This window comes from Xiphophorus maculatus, chromosome 14 (genome assembly GCF_002775205.1).
Source record: "Xiphophorus maculatus strain JP 163 A chromosome 14, X_maculatus-5.0-male, whole genome shotgun sequence".
In the NCBI taxonomy this organism is placed as follows: Eukaryota; Metazoa; Chordata; class Actinopteri; order Cyprinodontiformes; family Poeciliidae; genus Xiphophorus; species Xiphophorus maculatus.
Window position 1 is genome coordinate 27830685 of NC_036456.1, and position 23705 is coordinate 27854389.

Consider the following 23705-nt stretch of genomic DNA (forward strand, 5'->3'; position numbering starts at 1 on the left):
TATCTGTTTCTCCTGTGGTGTTCTGCATGTGGGCAAGAAAACTAGAACCCAACATGACATCATTACCTAATCGCTAATACAATATCATTAAATGTACCTATCGTATTTAATTTTAATACATCATAAATGTGCCATTTGAATGAACAATGAAACAGATAAAGCATGTTTTTATTGTGTTCACTCTCTGTGACAGTGTATCCTTAGATATGTGATTCTATGCATCATAATCTCAGGGATGGAAACATCTTGTCTCCTGTCCTAAAATAGCATGAACTTCACTTTTTTGCCACTACATTTATTTTGAAAGAAATCCAACAGAAAGGGGATGGAAAGAAGGTGGGTGGGGGAGGACATGCAACCAATGAGCCACGTAGCAGTGTTGTAGTCAAGACCACCTAACCCCAGACCAAGTCAAGACCAAGACCAGCACACACGCTACATGACACAATAAAATTAAGTGCACCTATAAAAATTGCATCTCAAATTGATCTGAAAAATCCACATTCCCATAAAAATACATAGATATCAAATACTTACAGTAGAGCTGAAATAAATTTAACCAGTATCACTATCAACTCAAACTCTTTTTCATTCTGCTTTGCTTCCATCTCTGTGCCACAATCCTCAGAGGTGTCCTGCTATCCCTTAAATGTTGAAATTTGAACCAGAAGAGAAAACAAGCTGATCAAAAGAAGATTAAAAACATTCAAAGACTCTTTCTGTCTGAATTATTAGCCAGGGGGACGACCTGCTAATCTGTCAAAATATGAACTCTTTTGTACTCACTCCTGTGGACAAAGGAGGCGGTAACAGGTTGTGAAGTCGATCCGATCACAGCAGCTGGGAAGAAAACATTAGTCCTGGATGTGGTGGGTTGTTTTATATGTTAGCACTAGAGGGCGCCATTGTGGCAGATTTCATTCAGTCCAGAGGAACTGAAGACAAACAGTCCTGGTGGGAGGATCGATGGAGATACACAACATCTGGATCAGGATCAAAACTGTACATTTTTAAGTGTAAGAATCAAACAGATGAAATATTTGTAAATATTAAGTTTCTTGTTTTGTTTTGTTTTCGTTTTTTGGGGGGGTGGATGAATGATATGCTTATTTGGTGACAACAAAAGACAACAGGTGCAGTTTGCAATGAAAACAAATCAAAGCAAGGAAATGTGTATTCACTCATAATCAACAGGAAAAGATTTAGTTTTTAAACTTTTGACAGACCATCGTCATGTAGATATGCTGTAGCATCATGATTCAACCTGAATCAGGAAAGTTTCTGTAGCAGAATTTTACTAAAAGCCTCACACAACAAAAACCCCAAAATCCTGAAAACATGACAAAATAGTCTAAGTCTGAATTATCTGCATTGGATTTTTTTTCTTTATTTCTGAAACTTTTCATTGTTAAATATTCTTTTCATAACCACGTAACCATTTTAACTACTGAATTACTACAACTTTAAAGTCAAACAGCGCCTATAAATTTGATCTTTTTTCACTAATTTGATCCAATTTCAAACAGTCCTATAGCAACAAATTCACTTTATGAAATATAATATTGTCATGTAGCTGTGTTTCATGTAGCTGCTTATTTATGTGTGGGAAACATGTTAGGGCTTTAACACCATCTGATGCCTCATGAGATCACAGAGGTGGTCCAACTTTTTGATTTGTGTTGGTTTGTTCTAGTTAAAGTTCCTCCTGCAGTGAAGTGATGCAGCAGAAAGGTTGATGAGAAAATGGACATTGTATCAGATTGGACCTTATGTCAGTTCAGATGGGCATCAAATCACAAACATCCAACAAATATTCAAGTGATGCAAACTGGGTCTCCATAAATAATCTGCACCTGTTGTCTTGCATTTTATATTCTATGTTGAATTCAGAAACCCAAGACTTGAGATGAACAAATCTGTTAAATAATGGAAAATAAAAAAAGATTAAAAAAGGAAAGTGAAATCATATAAATAAATGAGGTGATGATATTTCTGTTACTTTAGAAGTTATTATACACTGTATGCTGTGATTCTGATCTGGGAAACATTAAAGACATTCATAGCCAGACTGCAGTCTGTGTCTCTTTTTTTTAACATAATGCAAAACTGGAACAAATTTGAAAGCTGTCTGGATATTTCATAAAATAATAAAGTACATTAAAAGTACCAGTTAATTTAAGAACAGCTTTATAATTTTTTATAATTTGACATCCATATTTTTTCAGCTCAGTTCTAAGCCCTTATGTAATTAACAATTGTTTTTTTGTACACTTTTTCTTTTGCTCATAGATGCATTTATTTAGCTTTAACTTTTTATCTTTTCTAGATTGTTTTTCCCATAAGCCTCTTTACTTCCATGTGTTCCTTTGATATTTGTGTGCCTTCTGTTTTTCCTTTATTTATTTATTTATTTCTGCCTCCTTATGTAAGTGAAGATCATGTGTCAAGTTCTGCCTCTGGGTGGGTTAGCATTTTAAGTCATATATATACTGCTCAAAAAAATAAAGGGAACACTCAAATAACACATCCTAGATCTGAATGAAAGAAATAGCCTCATTGAATACTGTGTTCTGTACAAACTTGAATGTGCTGACAACAAAATCACATTGATTGTCCATCAGTGTTGCTTCCTAAGTGGACAGTTTGATTCCACAGAGGTTTGATTTACTTGAAGTTATATTGTGTTGTTTAAATGTTCCCTTTATTTTTTTGAGCAGTGTATATATAATCATCAGATTAGGCATAACAACATATGTTGTTAATGTAGTAAACAATTAAGATGTTGGCCTTGACCTCTACATAGCAGAATAACACTGACTGACTGACTTGACACAAATACAGTAGTTGTTACTCATATTTTCAACTATATGATTACAAAAATTAAAAACATTCCTGCAATATGTGACATAAATGCAGCACCTTCACTTTATCAGATTTAGGTTAGAAAGATGTGTAGTCAGACTGTATTTTTCATGTATTATTTGTCATTTAATGGCTTTCTGGCAGTTAAAACCTGGTTGTCCTCTGGGTGGTAATGCTTTCTTCCAGATTTCCACCAGAGGGCGTCATAAGAGAAGTACCTGAAAGGTGGATCTCTATGAGGGGCCGTTTAGGACAAAAACTATGGTTTGTCTCTCATACACTACTACAGACTCACACACACACATACAAATACAAAAATTGTACATATACACTACTAAAATATCACACACGCATACAATTTTTCTTTCACACACACACAAAATACTAAAATTGCGCATATTCACTAATATCACACGCGGATACAATTTTTTTTTCTCACACACATACATACAAAACCCCAATGATGAACGGCACCATTGGACTTGGTGTTCCCTCGTCCGGACGCGGGTCACCGGGGCCCCACTCTGGAGCCAGGCCTGGAGGGGGGGCATGATGGCGAGCGCCTGGTGGCCGGGCTTTTTCCCATGGAGCCCCGCCGGGTTTAGCCTGAAGAGGAAACATGGGCCCCCCCTCTCATGGGCCCACCACCCGTGGGAGGGGCCAAAGGGGTCGGGTGCATTGTGTGATGGGTGGCGGCCGAGGGAGGGACCCTGGCGGTCCGATCCTCAGCTGCAGAAGCTGGCTCTTGGGACGTGGAATGTCACCTCTCTGGTGGGGAAGGAGCCGGAGCTAGTGTGTGAGGTCGAGAGGTCAACTTACTTAAGAGAATCACTTTAAAACGATTTCCCCCAACCTACCACAGCCAGCAAACGGCATGGGCCCAACACACAGCTGGTCTAACACATGGGAAATTGACACCTGGCCACCACCCTTCCAGCTTCCCTTTTATGGAGGCACAGGCTGGAGAGAGTGCAACACCTAATGGTGCCACCTGTTACACCCATTTCAGAAAGCTTCATAACATGCTGCTCTCCCCAGGATGCCGCCCCGGGCAGTTGCCGTTGGCGCCCATATCAGAAACCGCCACTGTGTTTTCTGATTTGCATCCACAGGGCAACTTTTGAAAAAAGGGTGAAGTTTGGACAGAAACTAATATTGACTTTATTAGGACCTTGATAGGATATTTTGGGTGAGATTTAAACATCTGCAAGTTTGGTTTATTAGTAAACTGTTTAAATCAAAGAAATTTAAACACTTGAAGAAAAATTGCAGGTTTTACTTCTTTATTCTGTAATGATGATGATTGAATTAATCTCTAAAGTATCGTACAAATATGTAGCCAACCATATAAAAAATGCAGAGATCTCCCTCTTGTTTTAGCATCACAAATTTCGATTTTCCTGCTTAATTGCTAATTCAATTATTTAAAAAATGTAAAAAGACAAAAAGGAAATTATGTGATTTAAAAGAATAAAAATTGTATGAAAACAATTTGATAAGTATGTTTTCTTATCTTCTTTGCTGAGAAGATGAAGCGGGTTCTTTGCCCATTAACCTTAGAAACATTAACCCTCCTGTTATGTTTGTTTCTGAGGAACAGCAATAATGTTTATGGGTCAATTTGACCTGGGGAGTGTTTAATCATGCAATAGTGTCAGAAACTAAACAATTACTCCAAAAACATTTTTTATATGATTATTAACTCCAATACTAATCATTTCAATCAATATTTGTGCAATGATGTTTATTTATTTCTCACAAATAAAGGATCAATAACGACAACCTGCTCATTTACTCATTTGGACATAAAAAATGGAATTTACATTTTTTATGTTCACTGATAAAAACCTAGACACAAAAAACAATAATTTCCTTGAAATTGATCTTCTGTACATTTTTTATATTACATTTTGATTTTTTTTCAATGGGTGATCTTTATAATTGAACTTGAGACACACATACTGTTCAGGGTCAAATTGACCTGCTGATTAAAATCAAGATAAATGAGTCACGCAGAGAGTTTTTATGTTTTCCTCCACTGCTGCTGAATGTCACCCAGTGTGGGTGGAGTTTGTCCACTGGAACAGAAAATGTTCCCGTCAAAGGTTGTATGAACACCTGCTTTCTCGCAGTTTCCTAGTGAAGTAAAGAGAGTAGTGAGAAAGCGTGTTCGTGTGTGGGGGGGTGTGCATGTATGTGTGTGGTGTGTTGTGTGTGTGCTGAAATATGGTTCATAGCTGCAATGAAACATATAGAATTGGACATTTTTTTATCTTTTTTACACTTCAGCTTGACTGCTGGGTCAAATTGACCCGAACAGTATCTATGTATGAAGTAGATGCAGGAGGGGGTTGCAAATGTGTAAAATGAATAAATTTTCAATTTATATGTAGAGTGCACCTATTAAGACGAATATAAAAAGTTTCATGCAAAAAAATACTTCCAACTATTTTTAAAAAAAAAATTTAAACTTGAAAATGGGTCAATTTGACCCGCAACATAACATACATACATAACTGCACACCAGACTGTCTGGTCCTGAGACTTTGACATAATTGGTCAAGACTAAATGTAGAAACTGGATTAAGAAAACAAAACTCTAAATGAAAGAAGCCATTCTAGACCTGACTGTGTTTGTATTGATAATATTATCCATAGAAATCTCTTGTTAGTCTCAACATGAAACTTGTGTGTTAACATTTCCAATGTTGAAACACTTGAGTGAAAAACAGCAGCTGGATTTGGATGTCTCTTAAGTTACCACTAGGGGGCGGGATTGCAGTACATTTTGAAGATCCATGACTGAATACAAAACTGACCAGAATATAAGAGAAACACAGTATTGAAATTATGCTCCAAACTTTACATTTTAAAATCTAATGAATTAAATAAACAAAATATTTTCAAAATATTAAGCTTAACATTTTTGGAGGACATATATTATTTTATTCTTTTGAGAATCATTTGTGGTTCGATAGTTTTACATAAAAAAAAAAAAAATGTTTACGACCCTGGCTGCACAGTGGCGCAGTAGTTAGCACTGTTGCAAGAAGGTCCCGGGTTCGATTCCTGGCCCAGGGTCTTTCTGCACAGAGTTTGCATGTTCTCCCTGTTCATGGTGGGTTCTCTCCGGGTACTCCGGCTTTCTCCCACAGTCCAAAAACATAAATATCAGGTTAATTGGTCTCTCTACATTCTCCTGAGGTGTGAGTGTGTTTGTCCTGTCTGTCTCTGTGTTGCCCTGTGATAGATTGGTGACCTGTCCAGGGTGACCTTGCCTCTCGCCTGAAACGTTCGCTGGAGATTGGAACCAGCACCTCTCCTGACCCCACTAGGGAAAAAGGTGTTAGAAAATGGATGGATGGATGATTTACTGTTGTAAAATGTTTTATAGAAATACAAGAGAAATAAATATTGAAGACTTGAGATTAACCAAACTGATTGTGGAGCGAGAAAAATTAACAAAGTCCAAACCTTGTTAAAGAGAAAGAACAAAACACAGCTTTATTTCACATCTGCACAGATGGAGAACTCTGAAGAGATCTAACTAGACAAAGGAATCGCCTCTCTATATATACTGTATACTGTCCTTCTCCCACAGACACAGTGTCATCACCAACATTCCCAAGGAGCTAATCAGATTAATACACACACAGAGAAAAATGCAACTTTCAGTTAAAAATGGGTTTCAGACAGAATATTCTGTGCCTAATAATAATCGCTGAGCCGTCGGTCTGGTCTTGTCCCTCCGCAAGGTATGACAACTATTTACTTATCGCCTGTTGCTAAGCTTCTGACACACTGAGGCTAAAAAGAGAAACAATGACTCTGTAAGACTGAGTGAGACATAATAAACTGATTAAACATAGTAAGATTAATATTAAATAAACTTCTAATAAAAGTAAACACACTGTGAATAATTATTTTATTCCACATAATAAATATTGAAATATATAGAAGAGTTTATCAAAGGTAATAATATTTCTATCACTTTAGAAGTTACTGTATTTAAGTGTTAAGATCCATATCTTCTTCTGAGTCGTTTCTTTCCATCCTCTGCCGTCAGACTAAATACTTTACATTCAAATCAATTTCCTCTACTGCCGGTCTGTTTATTTGAAGCTTCCGGGTGTTATTCACAGTGGAAACTGGTAGAGGTTCACTGCCATTTTTATTCTATGTTGTTTTCTCCTGTTTTGTGGTTAGCAAGGGAGTTTAGGTGTTGTACCTTTTTCAGTTCTCCTCTACAAAGTATATATCTTTTTAATTATATAGTTAAAAGGGGGTGTTTTGTTTATTGTTTTGGCCTTGGAGACCCTGAAGCTTAAAGCTTCTTTGTGTTTTCTGCCTTCTGTGATTGAGGTTTTACCTGAACTGTAAAATAAAGTATATTTTTCTACTGACATCAACTGTTTACTGATTTTGTGTTACATCCAGTTCCAGAATTTACCCTTAATTGTCTTGTGTTGTAACTCTTCCCTTAAGGATTCATGGGTTCATGTCTGATTCAAGAGTTGTTGTTGTTTTAGACCCAACACAGCCAGAGATCAGGTAAGGCTGTTAGTGTGCAGCTTAGTTTTCTGTACTATTGGTCTTTAATGTAAAACAGACACATTGTTTCAACTAAAGTACTCTATGAAATTACATAAAGTAGCAAGATAATATCAGACTGATGAAACTTATTTGGCACCTGATTTAAATCCAAGATCATTTTTGAATAGGCAACAAATATTATCATGAAGTTCTTAGTAAAATTTGAAAACCTTTTAACAAAGAGTTCTGTAGATCCACAACAATATGTTTTATTAAGCATGTCATAAATAAGATGTCCTATTTCTTTATTTGTAGAATATAATTAATTTTAACCAAAAATGATCAGCTTTACATTTGTTTACAGAAGAAAAGAACATCAGCTGCTATGACATTTAGTTAGAAATAAAAACACGACACATCAAGTCAGCACAATACTAGAGAGATCTGACAAAAAACAAGTCAAGTAAAAACTTTGAATTGAGTTGAACTGAATTTTTCTGTTACATTTGATGATAAATGCTGAGGATGAAAACCTAAATACATCTGAATGAAATCAGAGATAAACTCAAGATAAAACCCAGAACTAGATGTTTATAAACCCTAAATCCTTATGAATGTGACAAAATGATAAAAAGGGAAAAATAAATGACATTTTTATGTAAACAAAACACTTTATCTGGAAATGACACTGAATATGCCAATCAAACAAATTAAATATACATAAGAACATTTATTTCATAACATTCCTGCACCCATACAGCAAAAATAACCAAAACAAAAATAGTTTGGCATCAATATTAACTCAATTAAGTTTATTATTCTAGCACTAATTCATAGCAAATGTAATCTCAAGATAATTTGGAATACAAAACAGATCCATTTAATATACAGAAATACATAATCACTTCAACCACATCATATCAACAGATTTAAAATTAAATATATTCTAATTTGACCCAATCAGCTGCGTTCAGATTGGTATTTCATTTGGTGAAACTTTTTCTATCTAAGGAAACTCAGTAAATGCATCCAGTGATTGACTTTGCAGCAATCACCCACTGAATGATGTAATGACAATAGAGAATTGATTTCATTGAGTCGTTAACAATGAACAAAAAATTTGTACTGAAACTCTCCAATAATCCATCTAATGTAGTAGCAAACATACATTCTTTCAACAAGAGTGTAAATATTTACAGGCAAGATATGTGGCAAACAGAAGTTAAAAGTTAAAAAGCTATTATTCATTTTGTCAATAATAGAATTACAAAATACTAAATTTATAAATGATCAATTAAGAAAATTAGGAGCTACAGTAAATTAGGCTTAAGCTGTTTATTTTGGCTTTCGTAAAAGGGGTGAGTCCAACGTGTAAATTGGGCCTTTCAAAAAAAGGACAAAAAAACTCTACATGCAAGAACCAATTTTGTTCTTACAACTAAACATGAATTATAATTTCACTTGATGTTGAATGATTTCTTGAGGTTTTCCACTGCCTGTTCTTTTGTGATTTCCATCCAAGCATCAGGAATGTCAGCAGGCTCTGCATCATATGCTTCAGCAAATTCCTTGTTGTACTTGGTCATCACATATTTCCAATAATCTGATGCCTCAAGGCTCACATCTGGAGGAATATTCCAGTCTGGGCAAATCTGCCTATATTCTTTGTAAGGATGCCATTCACCCTTTGTGGCCCTGCAGCTGAAACGTTTTTCCTCTTGTAACAAGAGAAGAGCAGATGTCAGTCATGAGTTTCTTAGAGCCTTCATACCTGTACTGACCTAATCCATTAGGTCGATGCAAATTAGCAAAGTGTTGAGTGTGGGCTTCTCCACCTGCATCACAGGATATTTTGCAGATTGGACACTGTTTGCCACAACCAATCACTCTGTTGAAAAGCTCATTCTCTGGTTTTATATGGAGAAGCGAAAGTTTTGTTTCAAACATTGTTGATTTAAACTTTTCTCTAAGAGATTCTGTCATTTCCTCCACACACTTGTTGAGCCAGTGACCAAACTGTTCCTGGTCAACATTGTTCAAAACCATGAAGGCATCAAGAGCATCCTGGGAAATTACCAATTTATCACCAAGTTCTGTGCAGATCTTGACAACAAATGTTTTCAGACTGTCAGTCTTTTCTGCTGTTGCCTTTTTAATGGCATCATTTATGTGGTCCATGCAGGACTTAAGATGTCTGTCCTCTAACTCACATAGAGTAGACCCAGACGAGAATGTCTCCTTTATTCTACCAGATATCCAGGTTTTTACATGATCTTCATATGAGTGAATGTAGCTCTTAAAGCTTTTGAAGTGACTTTTTGAAATCAGATCCAATAAAATTGAATACTGGAAGGACATTCGTGTGCTGAACTCCTCTTTTGTCATCATTTATCAACAATATCAACACCAAGAGAACGATAGATGAAGTTTTCAACAGCAGGTTTCAGACTTTGGTTTGTGAATTCTTCAGCTTTTTTCTAGCATTGATCTCGTTTGTGGAAGACATCTTTGAAATCTGTGCGAAACTTTTCTTTGTTTTTCTGCAGACATTTATAAGGATCATTTTCTTGGATAAATTCTTCATGCATTTTCTGAAACTTTCTGGCTGCAGATCCACAGATGTGTTGTTTCAGAGACACTTCAAACTCAATGTCTATGTCAACATCAGCTTTGTTCAGCCTCTCATCAATGATGTGAAGAATCTCCTGGATGTAAGTATCGTGATAATTAGTTTTTCTCTTGATTTTATCACTAATAAAATCATTGCAGGAGGATATGATGCTGTCAGCGGTTTCTTGCCTGGCCTTTATAGGATTTATCCAATTATACACTTCTGTTAGTTTGTATTTGATTTTTTCTCTCCGTCCTTTGGGTTTGTATGTAAAAGGCTCCAGTCCACAGTCTTTCAGACTTTTTTTACTCAGCAGTTCACATGCATGGCTTCCCTTGTGTGAAAGATTTGTTTGTAACTGAAGGGACACACTTGTGAAGATATTTGAAATCTGCTGTTCAGAGAAGGCCAAGGTTCTCAGTGTTTCAGTCCACATCTTATCAAAATTTTTATCAAGCTCTCTGTCAGTCATTTTAACTTTTTTCTTACGACATTCATCAATTAAATCACAAACTGCTTTCTCAATTTTTTCTGTATAAGTGGCCCTGATTTTGTCGAGTTCTTTCAATCCCTTCTTAATATCAGCTGTTGTTGTGATCTGGTTGAACACTGATCTTTCAGTTTCTCGTCGAAGACTCTTTATGCTGTTGGAGAAATCCTCTCTGTATCCTTCAACCAGATAAACATGACCTTCTGGCTGATCAAAGTATTTCTTTAGATTGTCAAGAATCTTTGTCTCCCACTTGGTCAGCTCTGTGATTGCTTCACTTTTCAACTCAATGATGAATTCATTCATGTCAGATATTTTAGATTTTGCAGTAAATGAACCAAAATCGGAAATTCTTGTTTCTGCTGTGGTGACCCATTTGTACATTTCCTTTTTGAACTCCCTCTCCCATTGGTTGTACTTTGTCCAGAGCCTCATGTAAACATCAGCCACCAGGCTGTTTCTGAAGCTGAAGATGAAGTTTTCATGTTTTACTGCGTTCCACAGGCTGGTTATCCACTCTGTGAACTCCAAGATGTTATTAGAAGTTGACTCACACTTTCCCAGCTGTTGGATGATGTTTTTCTTTAGTTCATAGACAGTCTCACTGTATCCTGCATTGACTGGAGCCATTGGTGGGTTTCCATTCCAGAGTCCAGGAATGTAGCAGTTCCCAGTGTCTGGATTATACTCCATCACATCAGTGAAGCTCTTGTTCTTCTCTTTCTTCTCCATTTTAGCTGCAGCCTGGGTCATCTCATTCAGCTGTTCTAACAGCAGCTTCCTGTCTCTCAGGTTCTTCTCATGAGCTGAAACATCAGAAACGTTCTGGTGAACAAACTGACATTGAGGCTTTTTGCCGACCTCCTTCATCCTGAGGAAAGCATGCACCACTATCTGCAGGATGTCTTTCATCTCTGTTAAATTCTGCATTGCAATATTGATAATGGTGATGTCACTCAGACCAACAACAAGTGTTGCCAGTTCATTGTCATGTTCATAGCTGTTGTCCAGCTGTGCTAGCTCTGGTGACTTTAAGCCTTCAGTGTCGATGATCATCATGAAGTCACAGTTGAGAACTTTCTTGAAGTCTTCATTGACTTTGATGAGCAGCATGAAGGCACCTCTAGTGCATCGACCACTGCTGACTGCAAACTGGACTCCAAACATGGTGTTAAGGAGAGTGGACTTCCCTGTGCTCTGAACTCCAAGAACTGTGACGACCCATATCTTGTTCTTTGGAGACACCAAGTCATTGAGCTGAGAGAGAACATCACTCACCCATCTGAGAGGAATGTTGGAAGCATCTCCATCTACAAGCTCAAGAGGAAATCCATCCAGCAACAACTGAGCACAGAGTTTGGGCAGATGTTGCAGCTGTTGACGTGATGGATCTGTTTCTGGAAGGTAAAGAGAAGCTTCATAGATCTGACCCATTTCACGGAAGAAGTGCTCAACTCCCAGTGAGCTGCTGGAAAGTTGTTGGTCAATTTCTTTGATCTCTTGTTTGTTTTCAGAATCTTTGCATTTTTCCTTGTATAGTTCCCTAAGGCCAGAAAGCTTTCTTGGAGACAAGTTGTCGAGGTTCATTCTCATCCATTTCAGAAAGTAACACCTTTCTCTATGTGGGCTGGATATTGCACTAATGAAGCATGTCATTGCTTTGGACATTGCATAGGAATTTTGTTTTTTACGTTGCTCTTCTCTTTTCATTTTAAGGTTGCTCTTATAGATTTCTATATTTTCAGAACCAACTTTCTGAAGACGACATTCTTCCTTTTCCAAAAATGTCAGTTCCTTCCATATTTGACCTTGCAAAGGAAACTGATTTTCTTTGAATTGAAAAGTATCTTTTATCTGTGCAGTGATTTTATCAGCTTTCATCTTTCCATTTTGGCACTCTGGAGAATCTTCATCAACTGGAATTCCCAGTTCATGTGCAACATCAGCCATCTGCTCTATTGACATCTTCAACTGTGAGTTATTAATTACATCACTGACTCTTTTCCTCAGTAGTTTAACAAAATCTGCATCATTTGTTTGTTTTGTCTTTATTAGAATATTATTTTTAGTCAAGGCCAGACTGGTTGCCATTTTTTTTAACAGAATCAAATCTGAAGTTTTTGTTCTGTTGGTTTCCCACCAAGAAGATCTTTGCTTTGTGGTTTTTGTTCATCAGCTGTTCACACTCAGAGTCCAGCTGATCGATGAAAACAAAAACTGCAGCAGATGTCTGACACAAAAAGAAGAATTGAGTTTCAAATGAAGCAATGTCTCCACGAAGGTTAGCTATAGCAACTGGTTCACTGAAGATGTCCATGTTTTTGTTTCCACATGGAAGGTACCAGGTCATTTCAGTCAGTCCATTGGATATTCTTCTCTGAATGTCTCCAGACTCCATGTCACGGTGAACAAAGGTGTCATGGTATTGCTGAGAGTTACTCAAAAGTTTATTGAGGATCTCTGATTTGGACAGAGAGCACTCACCCAGTCTCACAAATGAGATCATTGGAAGTTCAGAAAGAACTATTCTGTCTTCTATGAAGCCTTTTGATTCTGAAAGATTTGAAGGTCTGTACTTCTTAACAATGTCTCTCATGGCCCACAGCATGAGGGTGCACTGCTGTGTATCACAGTTAGGAAGCAGCAGAGGAACAGAGAACTGACACATGGACATTTTTAGAGCCAGTTCTTGATGAACAAACCCATCAGAACACAAAAAGAGGGCAGTGATTAAATCAAGAGGATTTATGGAGTCATCCTTATTTGGACAAGCAAGAAGATCATCAAGATCAAAATCATCACTCGATGAATCATCACAGTTGGACTCAGACGTTGATGTGCATTTTATCTCTCTAACTGTTACATTCACCATCATCAGTTTCTTAAGAAAATACCATGGAAGATCAGATTTACACTTTGGAGGCTCATCATTGTTGGTCTTCTCATTGATCTCCAGTATCTTGCTGAGTGACAGTTTCTCCTTGTAGAACTGATCCAATCCCAGATCCTCCAGAACCGTCTCCAGGTCGGTTCCTGTGGATAAAAACAGGTTGTGACTTTTTTTGTAAGCTAAAACTAAAAATAGTGTTTCTAAATCACGATGAAAAAAAAATATGTAAAAATGCTTTCTTTTGTAGTTGTACAAAAAAATACATATTAGATAATATAAAGCAAAAATATAAAATGAATGTATTAATGTAGATTCAAAAGCATTTAATATTTTAGACCTGTAGTAATATTTGATAGTCTAGTATTTTAAGTTGTCATTTGCTCATCAGATTATCATTGTTCTTTATTATTGTAATTTTAAGTATGGAAATCTTCACACTTCCTACTTTTGCCATTTAACACATTTGTTGGTCTTGTGGGTTTGCTTGAAATTGGATTTGTCCACAAGCTTCCTATTTTCAGACAATGTAAAGTAATTTTGTTAATGGTCTCATGGTCAGTTATTCAAACCAGTTTTAAAATCTCCTCTTGTTTTTTTAGAGAATTTTTTAGACACTAGTTTCCTTTATTATATTGTAGTCTTACAGTAAAAGGGCATGGAGAAGGGGACAGACATGCAGCGAGGACTAGAGTCAAACTCAGGACAACCATGTCGAGGTCTTTGGCTTTTCCTCTAACCACTGCGCCACACGATGCCCCTTCATGGTTTATTTGATGTAAATTTTACATTAATTCCACCAGTTTGCTCCAAAAGCAGAAGGTCTGTCATTTATTTTGATTTGATCAGGTATCATAATCATAATCATTTTTTAAAAGTCAATTGGCCCAGGTAAGCAAGCTATAGTTTAAAATGATCAGAAAATTATATATAATTCAATTAACTGTAAATTTAAATGAGTATTTATGGGATTAGTAATATTAATACATATTGCTAAACTATGAAGAGAAAAGCTTATGGGAATTAAATTATTTGCTTTCAAGTATAAAATCGTGGTAGTAGGGCCAATATGACTAAAAAAGCTCTTCTATTGTCATCAAATTGAATCCTGTCAAAGAGTCATTTTAGGGTTTTCAAATGAAATTATAAATTTAATTTGCCAGCCTTCAGCACCTTAATTTGTCTTCAGTAAGTCTATCCATCTTACCTTTTGGTTCTTTTGGGGTGTAATGAGTTAGAACAGTTAAAGATACGACAGTAATCAGACCTTACCTATTGTGATGTGTCCAGACTTCAACAGTAGCTCCCTGACCTGTCTCCATCCCTCATCTTTATTGTTGAAAAGATGAGTTCTTGATGAAAAACTTTTGACTACCTCTGGAAGTAAACTTGATTTATAGTCTGAAATGTAGTTTGATAATGACGTAATTGTATCTCCACCTGTAAAGAGCAGGAAACAGTTTTTCATCCTCTGAGGCCCAATAACTCTTTTTGTTGCCTCTACTGTCTCCTGGTCTTCATCGGTGAACCGATCAATTTTAAAAACCAGTAGGAAAAGAGTAGGGATGGACTCCTGGAGGAAATACTGACAGAAGTGTTTAATCTGTTCCTCTGATCCTGATATGTCTGGGGTGTCAATGACTGTAACAGATTTCCCAAACACCGTTCCTGTTTCCATTGAGACGTGTTTGGTGACTCTTCCAAATGATGTTCTGGATTCAAACGCTTCTCGTCCTAAAATGGTGTTTGCTGAAGCACTTTTGCCGACTCCAACTTTTCCCAAAAGGACAATGGAGAGATGATCATCCATGATGGAACATTAGAAACCTGTGAAATGCAACAGAAAGAATTACAACATTTTCAGAGATTAAAGATACACAGTTCATGCATAATAGTAACTGCATAAAACATCAAAATGAGAGGTCATCATTCATGGTATTATTCATTATGTTCTATGTGATTTATTTATTTGAGCTGCAGCAGCAGTGGCAACTCAGCAGATGGTGCCCTACGCCAGAGGTTCCCAGTGGTCACTCAACATATATTTAAAATCTTTTTCATTTTCTGGTTTTAATTTAATATTTTGCTGCTAATGATGCTGGTGCAATGCACAAGCAAATGGGAATGACAAAGAAGTAGGAGTGTCTCCAACTTTTCAATTTCTTATTATAACAACAGTTAGATGGTTAAAACCTGGGCGTAACTGGTTGTTTCAACAAGATGAAGATCCCCAAGCACCACTTAAAAAATTATTTTAGGGTGGATAAAGTCACTTAACATTGAGCTTATTTATTTTGGTATTTTGATGACTTGATTTACATACAGGTGATTTTGCACATACTTCACAGTCCAACATTGCCACCCTGCCTCTTGCCTCTCCCTTGTCCCCCGATGTAAAGGTTTCAAGAACTGCCAATAAGACAGAGGTTGAGAAAACGATGCTAGTTAGAGTTGCACATTGTTGGTATTATTCATTATGTTCTATGAGATTTATTTATTTGAGCTGCAGTAGCAGTGACAACTCAGCAGATGGTGCCCTACGCCAGGGGTTCCCAAACTTTTCAACCTGTAACCCCACAAAATAACAGTGATAGAGACTGGCAACCCCCGACTGGCAACCTGGTGACCATCTAAAAATACATATAATTCTCCAATTTATTTAAAGATATATAGCCAAATTATTATACATATTTTAAAATAAATTTCTTTTATAAAAACGATTAAAGGGCATATTAATGTACATTATGCAGTGAGACATTTATTTCATGATATATTTATTTGAATTTTGTTCAATTTGACCCTACATTCACCTTAGAGGCAGCAGCACCAGATTCATTTTTGAGGTGGAAGGTCTTGGGGTGTTTTGTCACTTCTGTTACGCACTTTGAATGTCAGGCGCGCACTTGTTCAATTGAGGTGATGGCACCTGTCAATCAATTCAGTGGGTTTGTCGCAATTTGTCCTGAAGTAAACATCCCTTACCTGGAGGACAACATTTTTGGGTCTACCATGGGGTGCGGTCTGGCTAGATTTGATGATTGTTTGCTATTAAATGCGCTGCGGTCATAGAAATTTGGTGGAAAATAATCAGAAAAAAATGTTAAAACTTGTCAGTGGGGAACTGACAGCTTTACACAGAGCATTTAGATGGCGGAATGAACTTTATTCCATTTTCAAAGCTGGAGTCTGGAAAAACGTAAAAGACGGATAAATGCCTGCAGCTGACCTAAGTACAGCTGAATACAGAGATTGATGGTATTAATACACTGTGTTTGTATGAAGGTTTTGTCATCATTACATCATTGGTGTGAACGCACCAGTAGCGGGTTAAACAGTTCAGTTGTCCAACCGGGTGACCCGTGAGCTCTTCAGTTCGCCAAACCACACACACACACACACAAAAAGCTCATAAAGCAGCGACCCACCAGAACAGCACACACGATAAAAAGCTCTGGCAGGATCCAAATGACCGCTCTTAGATCTACGGGAGGATTCAAACTCCATTCATTCATTTTTAGCTTACAGAAAAAGCACCAAGCCGCCAAATTTACAAAGGTAAACTGACCAATAACATTTAGGATTTGGCGCGCGGACATCGACAGACTCACACAGACTCGCTACGTACAAGATGTTTTGACATAATAGATCTTTTTTTCTCCTTATTGTTGTTAATAGTAAAGAGGGTTAAATAATAATAATAATAAAAAAATATTCAAAAATTATTCTTTTCTGTTTTACTTAAAGGAAAATCTCAAGGTACACACAGTGCGTACAGCTGCAGGGCCCTGTGAAGCTACTTATTACAAGTCCAAAATATGCACGATGCAACTATGCCGAGTATAGATAGATCTGACAAAAATCACGACTGGTCAAATATGTGGAAGATTAAAAAAAAAAAAAAAAAGATGTCAAATATCCTCCAGAAATGCCAATTTAGAGCAGCAGGACAACCTAATGGTTCCAGCTCATCATCTTGTTGCGGCGCAGCAGCGCCATCTGGATGCTCTGGGTCTAAAACCAAAAGGCAGCGCAGATTATTTGCTGCATGTTAAACAAATTGTGCGGGAAAGAGATTTCTGAGTGGGACAGACAACCAGCCAGACTGCTGACTCTTTTTGCATTAAAAACAAAATGAAAAACACCATAAATAAACTTTAATGTGCTTGTTAATGTGCTGTGTTATTCAGTGGACAAAAATTAATTTCAACAGAGACCTGAAAACCATCAGTAGCCATCGATATTTATGGCTACCGATGGCTGATTGGCTTTTGGAAGAGCAAAGAGGAAACAAAACAAAACCAAACAAATTCACGCAATTATTTTTTGACCTCAGCAAAAATGATCTGCTCTGGGCAAAGTGTGGTGAGCATTTGGTCCGGACCCGTAAAGGACATGGGGCCGATGTCTTTTTTTTTTTCATCCCAACGCCATTAGAAAGAAAACATTGTCACAGTCCTATAAATGATGACAAATACAGAAATCTCATTTAATGTTTAGCAGAATTGGTTCAGAACTGGACCGGGTCAGAGTCAACGTTTTTTTTCAGATGTCAGACCGATTCATGATCCCAATCCGACCCGGAGCTGCGTGACTGTTATGATCTGGAGCCTTAGATTTGGTCCAGATCTCAGTGCTGTAAGTTTTATCTGTACCTCTGTCTGCATATAAACACAGAGAGATGTCAGTCACAGATTGTCAGACTGACATGCAGCCTGTATAAATGTCTGGTGGGACCAGCAGGCGGGCAGGGCCGTAAAGTATGGCGGGGGGCCAATGACCCCTTGGCTCCCCCTGTTCCGGTGCCTATGCTCAGAGGTCACATCACCATGATCCAGAAAATCATTTCAAGACCTTGAGTTTTGCAAACTATACTTTGGGAACCCCTGCCCTACGCAACAGCCTATGAGCCATCAAACTGCAGTTTGACACCCCTGGAGGGCTGGTGTCCTGCAACTTTTTGTTGTTTCCCCAAGTCCAAAACACATGAATAAAAGGACTGAATCCTTTCATTCGGCGCACATGTTTTAGAAAAAAAAAAGATTACATAATTTACACATTAAGCAATACACAGTAAGCCCAACAGAGAATAAACCTTCATAGAGGCAAATAAGGTGGTGGTCAGGATCCTGCTAATGTGTTAACTTATGTGATTCAGGTGAGCTTACATAGAAGCAGCTAAAAGTTGCTGGACTCCAGTTTGACACATTTGGCCTTCGGCGCTACGTTGCTTCTTTTATGCAAATTTAACTTTTAAGTGTGAAAAATGTACCAACTCTTTGACCAATGGAGAAAACTAACAGCCAATGCTCCGATCAAAACGAGAAAAGCTTTCGGTACATTACTTACTGCTCCGCACAGCTCGCCGCACTGAGGCCTCCAGATGAATTCATGCACCCAGACGCTGAACCAACATCCACCATCCTGCGGCCTGTCTGCTCCTCGGTGGCCTATTTATACAAACAAGTACTTAGTGTTAGTATCAGAAAATAGATGTTTATTTTCTCGGGTGATCAAACTCGTTCCTCTGACAGCTGGACTCACCTCTTAGGGGGAAAGTTAACCTTCACTGGAAGAAACGAGACCGAATATTAAGTTCTGCTTCTTTCATTTACTTTCGGTTTTGCGCTGCTGCGTCAAACAGTTGTTTAAGGGTGTAACCGGTTACTGACGAATACAATACTCATCCAGAAGCACGTTTTCAAAGTAAAAGCACAGCAGAGTTCTAATCTGACAATAATTATTGAATATAATCATAAAAAGATTTGATTGGCTAAATATTTATTCTAACCATAGTTGTCTAATTAGATAACTACAGATCATAGCCACGTTTCAGTTTCAATAATAAAAATCGTTTATAAAAAAAACGTAGGGCAAGAAGAAGTTTGTACAGCAGCTGCTATTAATTATGTAACCACATTTAGTAGCCTAAGTTAAGGAAAGAGATTTAGACATGAATCCTGTCATCGTGGAGATGAAATCAGTCTAAACTGAACAAAGGTCTTGTTCACGCGATTCACTTTGTTTTAAATATTAGCAGAAATGTTTTATTTTGAAGGTGTAGCCGGATAAAAACTGTGTTGCTGCCCTAAACGATGATTTGTAAGATTCGGTCACTTCGGTTTGACGTTCTAATTTTTTAATAATTTAATGCGGTAAGTTAAGTTATAGGATCATAAGTTGACTCAGATCATCGGGATGGCAGAAAGCGGAGCAGTTGGTGAGTTTATTAAAGGTTTTTTATGAGTTTAGATGTTAAACATTTAGTAAAACATGGCGCATTTAAACTAGGTTTTCTACCGGATTTGTAGCCATAAATATGTTTATTTATAGGACAATTAATCGTAGAATAAACATATGTTTAGGTTTTAGAGCCATTTGTGAATAAATTGTCCTTTTAACGAAAGATTTGCTTGTCACGCACCTTTTATTCAATGTTCCTTTCACTTTCATTTTTCACTAGTTACAGCTGGCATAAATAAATGTCACTGGGTAACTGTTCGCCTCTAACGTGATGTATAAGATTTATTCTATTGTGCATTAATTACAACATTTGTTCTGGTCTTCCTGTTTCTGTGTAGGAGCAGAGAAAGGACGGGGCAGAAAAAGCAGCATGGACGTTCCTCCAACAGGTCAGATTTCTATCTCAGTACCAGTGTGTGTTTGTCTTCATGTAAATCTGGGATCAAATCATTTCAAACAACTTTCCCATAATTTTAAAACATGTGCCTTTTTAAATTAAAGTCCCATTACAATTATTTTGCTGATATCTTTTAAAATTGACAGCACTAAAATCCTCCTCCTGGCTCTGGTTGTGTCTGACCAAGTGTTGTATTTCTGCACTTAGTACTGGGACCAGGCTTTTAAATCAAATGCACCAACCCCCTTAGCAATCAGTGTCTTTGGAAAGTAGACGATGCTGTAATGCAAGTGAAATCTCCGGTGATAAGCGTATAAGCAGTTTTTTTTTTTTTAGGTGTGCTGTGTTGGTTTAATTTAATAAAACACAACTAGAATCTCTATTTGCTTTTAATTGAGACATTTTTTAGAAAGTAGACAGACGTTAAACATAGGGGTGAACAGTTTGACGGCTGGTTGTTGAAAGCTTTGAGCTCCGTGGGGGATAGAGGCTCCAGCACAGACAGTTCAGAAACAGTTCAGAATGAGGAAAAGACATTCATACTCAGATTAAGTTCTGTTTTAGACTGTCTACTGCTAGCAAATCTATGTCCATACTGGACGGGACTGGACGCTTGTTGTATAAATTTTCTGTATCTCCTTTTCTGTGTTCCAGTATCTGACTTAAGGCTGGTGCTTGTTGGGAAGACTGGTGTAGGAAAGAGTTCCAGTGGAAACACCATATTAGGAAGAGAAGCTTTCAGAGCAGCGACCAAACACTCCTCAGGTAAAACTCTGAAACACACAGATGGACCAATACTGTCCAAGTGCTTTATTTTTAATAAACAGGAAAAAAATCTACATTACTGTGCAGTTCTTGCAGCACATAAGCAACCTTACATCAGTTTGGATGACTTGTTGCTCTTTGTTTGCCTTGTGGTTAATCTTATATTTGCTTCACAAAATTATTTTTAATAAACAGCTCATTCTTGGTGTATGTGACTCTTCATCCTCCAAGGAGCAGGGACATAGTTTTAGTTTATCTGAATTGTTAAATAATGTTATTGGTTCAAAACCAATCAAAAGTCACAGGGCCATCATAAAGACTGCTTTCATGCTATGTGTGTGTGCCATAACATCTGCTTTGTAAATCTCTCTGTACCTTTACGAACTATATTTGAATTTTTGTTCTTTAGAGACCGCTGAATGCTCCAAACAACGAGAAGAAGTGTTCAACTGGATGGTTTCTGTTGTCGACACTCCCGGCCTCTTTGACACGTCTCAGTCTGACGAAAAAGTGAAGAGAGAAATCTCAAAATGCATCAACATGTCGGCTCCTGGTCCCCACGCCTTTCTGCTGGTGATCAGAATTGGACCATTCTCTAAAGAGGAGAGAGATGCTGTGATGAAGGTGAAGGACATTTTTGGAGAGGAAGCCTGGAAGTACTCCATGATCCTCTTCACACATGGTGATAAGGTGGAAAAGTCAGACTTTGACGAGATGTTAAAGGAGGCTGGACCCGAATTGAAGGAGATCTTAGAGAAGGCTGGAAATAGATACCATGTCTTCAATAACCTCAGAGCTAACAATCGTCTACAAGTTCTTGGTTTGCTAGAGAAGGTTGAGGACATGGTGCAGAAGAAAGAAGGAAAGTTTGAGGACATGGTGCAGAAGAAAGAAGGAAAGTTTTACTCTAGTGACACATATGAAAAGGCAGCAGATATGCTGGGTCAGAAAGAGCTTGAACTCAAACTGTTCTATGAGAAAAAACTGGAGGAGGAAGTGGAAGCTGTGAGGGCAGAGTATGAGCGGCTGCTAAAAGAAGCTAGAGAGGATAAAGAGAAGCTAGAGAAAAGGATGGAAGCTGAGCTGAAGGAGTTGAAGCGTTACTACTCTGCCTTGGAGAACGGAGTCCGTCACGTTGTAGAGCAGCTGGCCAAAGATGATGATGACCAACTTCTGAAGAGGTTTCATGAAGTCTTGAAACTGAACTGAAAAACATATGAATGACTGGTTTGTTGGACACCTTTTAATAGTGAATTATTGGTGATCCAGCTTTGTAAATCAGAGTAATCTTTGCCTGTAAATATTGGTGTAATGTGTATTATGTACATGCAAATGTGTCAGGTCTAAATACCTATTAAAGACAATTTAAACAAACACAGGAAAGACAAGAGAGTTAGATTCTTTGTTCTCGCGAGGAGAGCAGACAGAAATGTGCTTACAGTTACAAATCTCCAACCGCTCTGAAACACATTTGTCCCCTCCTCGCTTTTATTGCTTTTAGGAACCCTCTCACACTGAGCGCTGCAACTCTCAAAGGGCGGGGAAAACAATTCATCACATAGTTGCAGCGCTAATGACATTCACTATCTAGACACATGTTATCTACACTCTAGATCCTTCTGCTCCAGGCACGGCGTCGAATAGGACACGTTGTATAGCTTCAAAGCAACGGCTTGTAGCACAAAGAAGAACAAAGCAGAGTTTATTGTAGGACTGTTAAACTCAGCTGGGAGCAACTAGCACCTCTGTCTTGTAGGAAGTCCTGCAGGGCAACAACTGCTGAGAGTAGCTGTCACCTCTATTTCCCAGGGAGGCCTTAGGAAGGAATCAAAGTTATTTAACACACAGAAACATTACCTATACTTAAATTAGGAGTAAAAGAGAAAAAACATATAAGTAAAATTATCTAAATGTAACTACAAGGCTACATGATACAACGAATATTTGATAATTATTAAAAACAATACAATTTACCCAACAAAATGTCACAAGATACTATTTAGATGTTATATAACTTGTTTAGACAGAAAGGAAAAATGTCATTCTCATAATTCATGCTTTGAGTGTTAATTTCTTCTGTAATTAAAGTTCTTACTCATTTTTTAGCATTGGCTTCCATTTTCTTTGCGGCATCTTTTAAGTATTTATTCCTTTTCCTTTAATCAGAGTTTAAAAAAATACTGTAAGTATGGTGAACTTGACACTTTGCATCACTTGATCACAATTCCATGAACCTAAAGTGATTTTTTAAATATTTACTCAACATTTTATGTGTAAGAGCACACTTTGTTCTAAAACGTTCTTGTTGTTAACTTTGTATTGTTATGAAGAATTTTCTACATTTCCAAGTACTTAAGTTCAGGATTCTTTCACTTATTTGAGCAATGAGTGGCTTACAGGTTTGTTGAAAGTCTCATAGTGACTCGCTCCAACGACACACTGTATGTATAAAATACTGCTGTTCCTTGTCCTGTACAACAGAACTAGATTTTGTGTCAAACTGCATATTTTGTGCAGAAGCATCAAACATGTATTCTTGTGCAATCCAGTGTCCATAATTTGAAAATTATCTTTAGGGACTCAACATCAGCTGATCAATCAAGCCAGCAGGCTCAACCAAATCACCTCCACAGAGAAACAGTGATATTGAGTCTAAACAAAACTGCACTAAACAAACTGTTACAATATTAGATTAATATCCACTGACATGGCATTCTGAAACTGCTGAAGTCAGGTAAAGACTGTGCATACTAGCTGATAACTTCCACTACTCTGACAACATCTTTACTTCAAATCAATCAATCAATCAATCAAATTTTATTTGTATAGCACATTTCAGCAGCAAGGCATTTCAAAGTGCTTTACATCATAACAAACACAGAATCACAATGCAATATAGAATCAATCATTAAGTCAAGTT

General features: G+C 37.4%; 2 protein-coding genes across 2 annotated transcripts; one reads left to right on the forward strand and one right to left on the reverse strand.

Annotated features, from left to right (window-relative positions):
• Nucleotides 1-12463: 12463 nt before the first annotated feature.
• Nucleotides 12464-19037, reverse strand: LOC106700281 (up-regulator of cell proliferation-like). Its single transcript, XM_023346750.1, has 4 exons — nt 18925-19037; nt 18730-18830; nt 14656-15210; nt 12464-13529 (listed from the first exon to the last, which is right to left on the reverse strand). Exons 3-4 carry the CDS (start codon nt 15191-15193, stop codon nt 12562-12564), a joined length of 1506 nt encoding a protein of 501 aa, XP_023202518.1. The 5' UTR covers nt 15194-15210; nt 18730-18830; nt 18925-19037; the 3' UTR covers nt 12464-12561.
• Nucleotides 19038-19439: 402 nt separating this feature from the next.
• On the forward strand, nt 19440-22191 carry LOC111611102 (GTPase IMAP family member 7-like). Its single transcript, XM_023346751.1, has 4 exons — nt 19440-19600; nt 19962-20012; nt 20675-20785; nt 21195-22191. Exons 1-4 carry the CDS (start codon nt 19579-19581, stop codon nt 21992-21994), a joined length of 984 nt encoding a protein of 327 aa, XP_023202519.1. The 5' UTR covers nt 19440-19578; the 3' UTR covers nt 21995-22191.
• The last annotated feature ends 1514 nt before the right edge of the window (nt 22192-23705 follow it).